Raw genomic sequence first — 11,552 nt, forward strand, 5'->3', positions numbered from 1 at the left:
CAGTCAGACTGTTAAGTCAGTTTTTTTTGGTGGGGGGGGGGGGGGGGGGGGGGGCGGGGGGGCGGTGCATGAGGGCACTAGCCAGTTCATGTAGAGGATTGGCCAGGGTATGCGGGGAGTGGGTGTAGCAGTCTGGTCGGACACGGGGTCAGGGTGTTGGTTCACATCGGCAATGGTTATGGGGGGGGGGGATTGGCAGGGGTGGGGTTTGGGTTTCTTACTGACAGCTGATTTGTGCAAGAGTCAGTTAGGGGGTCAGGAGTGTGTGTACTATCCTGTATAAAGGGTCCCGTGTTGGGGGTCCTGTTTGGGGGTGTGGGCTGCCTCGCATGGGCTATCCAGTGTGGAGTGTGGGATGACCCATGTGGGTCCAGTCTGGTTCGAAGTCACATTCGGACGATTGCAGAGACAGTTTTGCCTCTACAATATCATTGGCTGAGCTCTCACAATGGTTTGAATCTGAGTTTGGCGATTGGTGAGAACAATGTCAAGTATTCACCATGGTGACAGCGTCTGTGTGGATGGGCAGAGTTCATGTTTGACTTACAGACTCCTGTTCCTCACTGTATTTTGTGTTCGTGTTGGATGTTGCTCTCACACATTCTCTCACCTTTCTGTTCCTCATTCACAGAAGCTGGTCCAGTTCCAACCCAACCGCCCACACCACAGACCAGCCCGCCTTATGATTCGCCTCATTGGAACGTTACAGCAGCATCAGGTATTAGCATTTTGAAAATCAAACTGAGAGAAGGGTTGCTATGGACAGAGTGGGCGAGGGGAGTGAGATGGATTGTGTGAGGGGAGTGGGATTCTGTTCCAATCATTTTGCTATCAGTGCATGTTTATTTTGTCATTGGTGTTTGTGGTCACCCAGAAAGTGTGACTGGTCAGAATCAATAGAAAAGCTTCAGATGATTGAAATGTAGAGAGATTGGTGAACTGGGAGGTACAGAGGGACCTGGCTGTCCTGCTCCATAAATCACCACATCACGATAATGGTCTCATCAGTGGTTAGGACAGAAGTGAAATGTTGGTCTTGTCAGGGCAATGGAATGTAATGTGAGCACGTTTTACTGCAGCTGTACAGGGTCTTGGTGGGACCACATCATAAAATCTGGGCACAGTTTTGGTCTCCCTATTTGAATAAAGATACAGGCCGGGACTCTCGGGCCCACTGTGCTGCAAACCGGGACACAGCAGCTGGGGGCCTTTAGCGAGCGCCGGTCGCGAGTCTCTCAAGTGTTTTTTTGTCAGCACAATCAGCTCCGTGCCGAAAGTCAGGACTTCTGACGAAGGGTCCGAGCTGGAACTCTGGTGAAGGGTCATCCAGACTCGAATCGTTAGCTCTATTCTCTCTCCACAGATGCCTGTCAGACCTGCTGAGATTTTCCAGCCTTTTCTGTTTTGTTTTGAAAGATTGGATAGGCTGGGTTTGTTGTCTTTTGAAGAGGTGAGCATTGATTGGTTGATCTAGATAGTGTGGATGGGAAGGGACAATTTACCTTTGCAGAGTGTTTAGTAACTGTGGGAAGGGGCGGGGGTACAGATTGAGAGTTATTGGCTAAAAATTTAAAGGGGAAATGAAAAGAAAATATTTTCAGCCAAAGGGTGGTCAGGGTTTGGAAATCACTGACTGAAAGGGAGTAGGAGGCTGTGCGATCATTCAGATCCCTATGTTCCTGTAGGGGAGACTGCAAGGGCGGCCATGAGAGTGAGAATGCATCATGGACCTTCACATTCACACCACAGCTCCAATCACAGGCTGTTCCTCTGCCACATTTGCTGTGATTGGTGGAGCAGCAACTTGCAGATTTTTAAATTGGACATTATTGGGGTTTGAACATTGGCTGCATGTGTGACATGATGGGGAAGAAAGTGGTCTCCGCACTTGGATCAGATTGCACAAGGTTCTAATTCACTCACTGGATAATTGACCAACTATTTCTTTAAAGATTTTGCCACTCTTGCTTTTTCATTTCTCTTTCATATGCTCACCCACACAGACATTCTCCATATCCTGCTGTATCTCTCTCCCTCACTCACACATTCTCTATATCCTGCTGTATCTCTCTCTCTCACTCACACATTCTCTATATCCTGCTGTATCTCTCTCTCTCTCTCACTCACACATTCTCTATATCCTGCTGTATCTCTCTCTCTCACACACATTCTCTATATCCTGCTGTATCTCTCTCTCTCACTCACACATTCTCTATATCCTGCTGTATCTCTCTCTCTCACACACATTCTCTATATCCTGCTGTATCTCTCTCACTCACACATTCTCTATATCCTGCTGTATTTCTCTCTCTCTCTCTCACTCACACATTCTCTATATCCTGCTGTATCTCTCTCTCACTCACACATTCTCTATATCCTGCTGTATCTCTCTCTCACTCACATATTCTCTATATCCTGCTGTATCTCTCTCTCACTCACACATTCTCTATATCCTGCTGTATCTCTCTCTCTCACTCACACATTCTCTATATCCTGCTGTCTCTCTCTCTCACTCACACATTCTCTATATCCTGCTGTCTCTCTCTCTCACTCACACATTCTCTATATCCTGCTGTATCTCTCTCTCTCACTCACACATTCTCTATATCCTGCTGTATCTCTCTCTCTCACACACATTCTCTATATCCTGCTGTATCTCTCTCTCTCACTCACACATTCTCTATATCCTGCTGTATTTCTCTCTCTCTCTCACTCACACATTCTCTATATCCTGCTGTATCTCTCTCTCTCACTCACACATTCTCTATATCCTGCTGTATCTCTCTCTCTCACTCACACATTCTCTATATCCTGTATATATTCTGTATATCAGAACTCCCACTCATCTGATGAAGGAGCAGCGCTCAGAAAGCTTGTGGCTTGTGCTACCAAATAAAACTGTTGGACTTTAGCCTGGTGTTGTGAGACTTCTTACTGTGCTTACCCCAGTCCACTGGAGCAAGCTGAGAGGGGTGATTGAAGGCAGCAGTGTTGGTAAGAGATTAATTGGATTAATTGAATTGTTTATTTATTTAATTAGTCAGCTAGTGTGTGTATTTTTTTGGCCTTTACTTTAACAGCAGTTTTTCAAGTTTAAAGTGAAAACTAGAAGTGGGCAGCAAAGGAGTCTGGGAAGGGTTTCTTTAAGCGCGTGAAGTATTAAAGGTAGGCTGCAGTATACAGCGGGCAGCGTCGGGAGCGGGCAGCGTAGTGTGTGGGAAGCAGAGTGTGAGCTATAAGACTTTGGCTCACAGGGCTTGAGTGTGTGGGAAGCAGAGTGTGAGCTATAAGACTTTGGCTCACAGGGCTTGAGTGTGTGGGAAGCAGAGTGTGAGCTATAAGACTTTGGCTCACAGGGCTTAGGCTGAAAGGGCGAGTAGGGGTGAGTTTGAATTCATTTTTGCACTTTCTACCTGGTACTGGCAAGGTATCTAGAGGGGATGGGTGTGCAGGCAGTGCAATGTTCCTCTTGCACTATGTTTGAGGTGAGGGACGACGACAGTGTCCCTACTGATTACACCTGTGGGAAGTGCACCCATCTGCAGCTCCTCCAAAACCGTGTTAGGGAACTGGAGCTGGAGTTGGATGAACTTAGGATCATCAGGGACGCAGAGATGGCCATAGACACAAGCTTTAGGAATACAGTTACTCCGAGGATTGAAAACAGATGGGTGACGGTGAGAGGGGCTGGGAGGAAGCAGTCCGTGCAGGGATCCCCGGTGGTCATTCCCCTTAGCAACAAGTATTCCGCTTTGGATACGGTTGAGGGGGATGACATACCAGTGGGGAGCCGCAGTGAGAGGATCTCCAGCACTGTGTCCGTCTCTGTGGCTCGGGAGGGAAAGGGGGAGAGCGGGAGGGCGATAGTTATTGGGGACTCGTTAGTTAGAGGGATAGATAGGAGGTTCTGTGGCAGCAAAAGAGACTCACGGATGGTATGTTGCCTACCGGATGCCAAGGTCCGTGATGTCTCAGACCGTGTTTTCCAGATTCTGAAGGGGGAGGGGAAACAGTCACAAGTCGTGGTGCACATTGGTACCAATGACATAGGTAAGAGAAGGGACGGGGATTTAAAGCAGGAATTTCTGGAGCTGGGCTGGAAGCTGAGAGCCAAGACAAAACATGTGGTCATCTCTGGTACATTGCCGGTACCACGTGATAGCGAGTTGAGGAACAGGGAGAGAGTGCAGTTAAATATGTGGTTGCAGGGATGGTGTAGGAGGGAGGGTTTCAGATACGTGGATAATTGGAACACGTTCTGGGGAAGGTGGGACCTGTACAAACAGGACGGGGTGCACCTGAACCAGAGGGGCACCAATATCCTCGGAGGGAAATTTGTTACGGCTCTTCAGGGGGGTTTAAACTAATTTGTCAGGGGAGTGGGAAAGGGAGTTGTAGTCCAGAAGTCAGAGAGGGTGGTGAGGTATTGGGGAAGGTATCAGGGTCAAGGGTGGGTACTGGTAGACAGGAAGGTGGGTTGAAGTGTGTCTACTTCAATGCAAGGAGCATCCGGAACAAGGTAGATGAACTTGGGGCGTGGATTGGTACTTGGGACTACGATGTTGTGGCCATTACGGAGACGTGGGTAGAACAAGGACAGGAATGGTTGTTGGACGTTCCGGGGTATAGATGTTTCACTAAGTGTAGGGAAGCTGGTAAAAGAGGTGGAGGAGTGGCATTGTTAATCAAGGATAGTTTAACGGCTGCGGAAAGGCACTTCGTGGGGGATCTGCACACTGAGGTAATATGGGCTGAAGTTAGAAATAGGAAAGGAGCGGTCACGTTGCTAGGAGTTTACTATAGGCCCCCAAATAGTAATAGAGATGTGGAGGAAGAAATTGCTAAGCAGATTATGGATATGTGTGGGGGTCACAGGGTAGTTGTCATGGGGGACTTTAACTTTCCAAATATTGATTGGAACCTTTGTAGGTCAAATAGTTTGGATGGGGCAGTTTTTGTGCAGTGTGTGCGGGAGGGTTTCCTGACACAATATGTGGATGGGCCGACTAGAGGTGAGGCCACATTGGATTTGGTACTGGGAAATGAACCGGGCCAAGTGTTAGATTTGGTTGTGGGAGAGCAATTTGGAGATAGTGACCACAATTCGGTGTCTTTTGTTATTGCAATGGAGAGGGATAGGGCCGTACGGCAGGGCAAGGTTTACAATTGGGGGAGGGGTAATTATGATGCGATTAGGCAAGAATTAGGGGGCATAAGTTGGGAACAGAAACTGTCAGAGAAAGGAACTAATGAAAAGTGGAACTTTTTCAAGGAACAAATACTGGATGTCCTTGATAGGTATGTTCCTGTCAGGCAGGGAGGAAATGGCCGAGTGAGGGAACCATGGTTCACAAAAGAGGTGGAATGTCTTGTGAAAAGGAAGAGGGAAGCTTATGTAGGGATGAGGAAACAAGGTTCAGATGGCTCGATTGAGGGTTACAAGTTAGCAAGGAATGAGCTGAAAAAGGGGCTTAGGAGAGCTAGGAGGGGACATGAGAAGTCCTTGGCGGGTCGGATCAAGGAAAACCCCAAGGCTTTTTAATCTTATGTGAGGAATAAAAGAATGACCAGGGTGAGGTTAGGGCCGGTCAAGGACAGTAGTGGGAACTTGTGTATGGAGTCAGTAGAGATAGGCGAGGTGATGAATGAATACTTTTCTTCAGTGTTCACCAAGGAGAGGGGCCATGTTTTTGAGGAAGAGAAGGTGTTACAGGCTAATAGGCTGGAGGAAATAGATGTTCGGAGGGAGGATGTCTTGGCAGTTTTGAATAAACTGAAGGTCGATAAGTCCCCTGGGCCTGATGAAATGTATCCTAGGATTCTGTGGGAGGCAAGGGATGAGATTGCAGAGCCTTTGGCGCTGATCTTTGGGTCCTCGCTGTCCACGGGGATGGTGCCAGACGACTGGAGAATGGCGAATGTTGTTCCTCTGTTTAAGAAAGGGAATAGAAATGACCCTGGTAATTATAGACCGGTTAGTCTTACTTCGGTGGTTGGTAAATTGATGGAAAGGGTCCTTAGGGACGGGATTTACGACCATTTAGAAAGATGCGGATTAATCCGAGATAGTCAGCACGGATTCGTGAAGGGCAAGTCGTGCCTCACAAATTTGATAGAATTTTTTGAGGAGGTAACTAAGTGTGTTGATGAAGGTAGGGCAGTTGATGTCATATACATGGATTTTAGTAAGGCGTTTGATAAGGTCCCCCATGGTCGGCTTATGATGAAAGTGAGGAGGTGTGGGATAGAGGGAAAGTTGGCCGATTGGATAGGTAACTGGCTGTCTGACCGAAGACAGAGGGTGGTGGTCGATGGAAAATTTTCGGATTGGAGGCAGGTTGCTAGCGGTGTGCCGCAGGGATCAGTGCTTGGTCCTCTGCTCTTTGTGATTTTTATTAATGACTTAGAGGAGGGGGCTGAAGGGTGGATCAGTAAATTTGCTGATGACACCAAGATTGGTGGAGTAGTGGATGAGGTGGAGGGCTGTTGTAGGCTGCAAAGAGACATAGATAGGATGCAAAGCTGGGCTGAAAAATGGCAAATGGAGTTTAACCCTGATAAATGTGAGGTGATTCATTTTGGTAGGACAAATTTAAATGTGGATTACAGGGTCAAAGGTAGGGTTCTGAAGACTGTGGAGGAACAGAGAGATCTTGGGGTCCATATCCACAGATCTCTAAAGGTTGCCAGTCAAGTGGATAGAGCTGTGAAGAAGGCCTATAGTGTGTTAGCTTTTATTAACAGGGGGTTGGAGTTTAAGAGCCGTGGGGTTATGCTGCAACTGTACAGGACCTTGGTGAGACCACATTTGGAATATTGTGTGCAGTTCTGGTCACCTCACTATAAGAAGGATGTGGAAGCGCTGGAAAGAGTGCAGAGGAGATTTACCAGGATGCTGCCTGGTTTGGAGGGTAGGTCATATGAGGAAAGGTTGAGGGAGCTAGGGCTGTTCTCTCTGGAGCGGAGGAGGCTGAGGGGAGACTTAATAGAGGTGTATAAAATGATGAAGGGGATAGATAGAGTGAACGTTCAAAGACTATTTCCTCGGGTGGATGGAGCTATTACAAGGGGGCATAACTATAGGGTTCGTGGTGGGAGATACAGGACGGATATCAGAGGTAGGTTCTTTACGCAGAGAGTTGCTGGGGTGTGGAATGGACTGCCTGCAGTGATAGTGGAGTCAGACACTTTAGAAACATTTAAGCGGTTATTGGATAGGCACATGGAGCACACCAGGATGATAGGGAGTGGGATAGCTTGATCTTGGTTTCAGATAAAGCTCGGCACAACATCGTGGGCCGAAGGGCCTGTTCTGTGCTGTACTGTTCTATGTTCTATGTTCTATGTTCTATCTCCACATTATCTCTCTCTCATACTCACAGACATTCTCTATATCCTGCTGTATCTCTCACTCATACTCACACAGTCTCTATATTTTGCTGTATCTCTCTCACTCGCCCACATCGGATGACACGTTGGCACAGTGGTTAGCACTGCTGTCTCACAGTGCCAGGGATTCAGGTTTAATTCCGGCCTCGGTTACTGTCTGTGTGGAGTCTGCACATTCTCCCCGTGTCGACATGGGTTTGCTCTATGTGCTCCGATTTCCTCCCACAGTCCAAAGATGTGCGGGTTAGGTGGATTGGCCATACGGTTTCTCTCTCTCTTACACTCTATCTCTATATCTTGCTGTATATCTCTCTCTCTCACACACACACATTCTCTATATCTCGTTATACCTCTCTCTCTCAAACAGACATATTCCCTCGAGCTTGTTGTTGTATCTCTCTCTCTCTCACACACGCACTCTCTATCTTGCTGTATCTCTCTCTCACACTCACATTTCCTATATCTTGCTGTATCTGTCTCTCACATCGGACACATTCCCTCTAGCCTGTTATATCAAATATGCAAACATTCTTTACCTTTCCGTATCTTATAGAGGCCTATAAAATAATGAGGGGCATAGATCAGCTCGATCGTCAACATCTTTTCCCAAACGAAAAAGGACAAAGTTTAAAACGAGAGGGCATAGGTTTAAGGTGAGAGGGGAGAGATACAAAAGTGTCCAGAGGGGCAATTTTTTCACACAGAGGGTGGTGAGTGTCTGGGACGAGCTGCCAGAGGTAGTAGTGGAGGCGGGTACAATTGTGTCTTTTAAAAAGCATTTAGACAGTTACATGGGTAAGATGGGTATAGAGGGATATGGACCAAGCACGGGCAATTGGGACAAGCTTAGTGGTTTTTAAAAAAAGGCAGGAATGAACAAGTTGGGCCGAAGGGCCTGTTTCCATGCTGTAAACCTCTCTATGACTCTATGACTCTCCCTCACACACATACACGTTCTCTATATCTCGCTGTATCTCTTTCGCAGTAAGAGTTTTAACAACACCACATTAAAGTCCAACAGGTTTACTTGGTAGCAAATGCCATTATCTTTCGGAGCGCTGCTCCTTCCTCAGATGGAGTGGATATCTGGTGTCACTAAAACTCTTACTGTGTTCACCCCAGTCCAACAGCAGCATCTCCACATCATGACTACCATCTCTTTCACACACAGACATTTGCTATGTCTTGCTGTATCTTTCTTTCACACTCACACATTCTTTGTATTTTGCCGTTTCTCTCCCTTACACACAGTCATTCTCTATCTTCCTGTATCTCAGTGTCACAGCTGTTTGCACTATTTCCTCACAGCACCAGGGACATGGGTTCGATTCCTGGCTTGGGTCACTGTCTGCACGTTCTCCCTGTGTCTGCATGGGTTTCCTCCGGGTGCACCGGGTTCCTCCCACAGTCTGAAAGATGTGCAGGTTAGATGCATTGGCTGTGCTAAATTCTCTCTGTGTATCTGAACAGGTGCCAGAGATTGAGATTTTCACAGTAATTTCATTGCCGTAAATTAATGTAAGCCTACTTGTAACAATAATAATTAAACTTAAAATAACCTTAAACTCTCACATTCTCAATATCTTGCAAACACTAGCCTTAAATTTGATTGAATGTTTTGAGTATCATAGATTCATAGAAATCCTACAGTACAGAAAGAGGCCCCTCGGCCCATCGAGTCTGCACCGACCACAATCCCACCCAGGCCCTACCCCCATATCTCTACATATTTTACCCACTAATCCCTCTAACCTGTGCATCTCAGGACACGAAGGGGCAATTTCAGCATGGCCAATCAAACCTAACCCGCACATCTTTGGACTGTGGGAGGAAACCGGTGCACCCGGAGGAAACCCACGCAGACACGAGGAGAATGTGCAAACTCCACACAGACAGTGACCCGAGCCGGGAATCGAACCCAGGTCCCTGGTGCTGTGAAGCAGCAGTGCTAACCACTGTGCTACCATGTGTCGTTGACTGACGTGTTAGTTGACTAGGTGTGTAGACGAGGGGTCAATGTAGTTTATATGGATTTCAGCAAAGCCTTTGACAAAGTCCCACATGGGACACTTGTAAAGAAGGTAAATTCATATGAGATAGAGGGTTATTTGATCAAGTGGATTCAAAATACACTCAGTTGCAGGAGACAGAGGGTGATAACAGAATGCTGCTTTTGTGACTAGAATCCAGTGTGCAGCAACGTACCACAGGGATCTGTGTTGGGTCCCCTATTATTCATTATTTATATAAATGACATTGACTATGTGGGGAGTAGGGTTAGTAAGTTTGCGGATGACACAAAGATTGGACAGGTGCTTAACAGTGAGGCAGAGCGTCTTGGGCTACAGGAAGACATAGACAAAATGGGCAGATAAGTGGCAGATGGGATTTAACCCTGAAAAATGTGAGGTGATACACTTTGGAAGGAGTAATTTGACAAGAAAGTATTCAATGAATGGTAGGACACTCGGAAGTTCTGTGGAACAAAGGGACCTTGGTGTATTTGTCCACAGATCTCTGAAAGCGGAAGGGCAGGTTAGTAGGGTGGTGAAAAAGTCATATGGGATACCTGCCTTTATCAATCGAGGCATAGATTACAAAAGCAGAGAACTTATGTTGCAACTTTGGTGAGTACACAGCTAGAGCACTGTGTGCAGTTCTGCTCACCACATTATCGGAAGGATGTGATTGCATTGGAGGTGGTGCAGAGAAGATTCACCAGGATGCTGCCTGATGTGGAACATTTAAGTTATGAAGAGTGGTTGTGTCGGCTTGGGTTATTTTCGTTGGAGCAGACAAGGCTGAGGGGAGACCTGATCGAGGTATACAAGCTTATGAGAGACATGGACAGAGTGGATAAGGAGCAGTTGTTCCCCTTAGTTGAAGGGTCAGCCACAAGGGGACATAGGTTGAAAGTGAGGGGCAGGGGGTTTAGGGGGAATGTGAGGAAAATCTTTTATACCCAGAGGCTGTCAATGGTTTGGAATGTGCTGCCTGGGAGGGTGGTGGAGGCGGGATGCCTCACATCCTTTAAAAAATACCTGGATGAGCACTTGGCATGTCATAACATTCAGGGCGATGGACCAAGTGCTGGCAAATGGGATTAGGTCGGAGTTCAGGTGTTTCTAATGTGTCAGTGCGGACTCGTTGGCCTGAAGGGTTTCTTCTGCACTCTATGATTCTATGAAATGGAAACACACTGGAGGCAGTATTACCGTGTATTTGGCCGCGATGCTTTAGTAAAGTCAGGCGGAAAGCACTGAGCACAATTGGCACCATTTGTTTGCAACCGGCGCCATTTTACAAGTGCTGCATTTCCAGCGCGGTCAGCCTCACACCACAGATGGGCAAGAGGTAAGTTAACATATAGAAATGTATTATAATGATGTTTTACATCGGCTTAGTGAGTCTGACACTCAATCATCTGGGCCCACCTCTCTTTATGATCTCTCTCCAGCGAGAAATAGACATGCTCTGCATGAATGGGAAAGAGTCAATTTGCCATCGCCAGTGGAACCAGAGGCCATTGAGGCCACCCCCCCCCCCCCCAACCTGGGAGGCCGAGGGGAAGGGGGGATGCCCCTTGGGCAGTGCCAGACTGGCAATGCCACCTGGGCAATGCCCACCGGACAGTTTTGGCGGGGAGCAATGGGGGTGGGCTAAATAGTGGATGGGGCGGGACTAATGGGGGACAGGGCCCGCTGCCACTCTGCAGCGATCAATGGGGGGAGGGCGGCAGGTCTGCGATCGGTGGGGGGAGGGCAACGGGCCTGTGACCAATGGGGGAAGGGGTGGTCTGCGAACAGTCAAGGCAGCAGGAAGTGTCAGTGGGGGCTATATCTCAGGCCGCAGACCCTTGCGATTGCACGGTTGGGGGGAACTGCTTCAGGCAGCCTGTACTAGCAGGGGCCTGACAGCTCTCTATTTTCTGTCAGACCCCTGCTGCTGCTGACGCGCATGTGCAGCATCAGAGGCCTGCCCGTGCGCACTTCCTCCCTCTGCAGGGTTTTCGGGTGTGTTAAGCCCCGCCCATAGGCTTCTGCAGCGAGCAACAGGCGTGCTGATATTTTTACAGGCAGAGTGCGTATGGGGGGCCTGAAAACTCGCCCAGAAAATGGATCTGAAACACTCCAAGTTTCAATTCCGCCCAGCATTCAGAAAAA

General features: G+C 47.8%; 1 protein-coding gene across 1 annotated transcript in view; it reads left to right on the forward strand.

Moving 5' to 3' along the window:
- LOC144488428 (pancreatic secretory granule membrane major glycoprotein GP2-like) overlaps positions 1-11,552 on the forward strand; it is a gene marked incomplete at its 5' end in the record, with an annotated part of 30,312 nt that overhangs the window by 7,296 nt on the left and 11,464 nt on the right. Inside the window, one exon of the mRNA XM_078206501.1 lies at positions 632-718. Coding sequence (XP_078062627.1) covers positions 632-718 — 87 coding nt within the window. The remainder of the gene's footprint in view (positions 1-631; positions 719-11,552) is intronic.

Source organism: Mustelus asterias, unplaced genomic scaffold (genome assembly GCF_964213995.1).
Source record: "Mustelus asterias unplaced genomic scaffold, sMusAst1.hap1.1 HAP1_SCAFFOLD_1556, whole genome shotgun sequence".
NCBI lineage: Eukaryota > Metazoa > Chordata > Chondrichthyes > Carcharhiniformes > Triakidae > Mustelus > Mustelus asterias.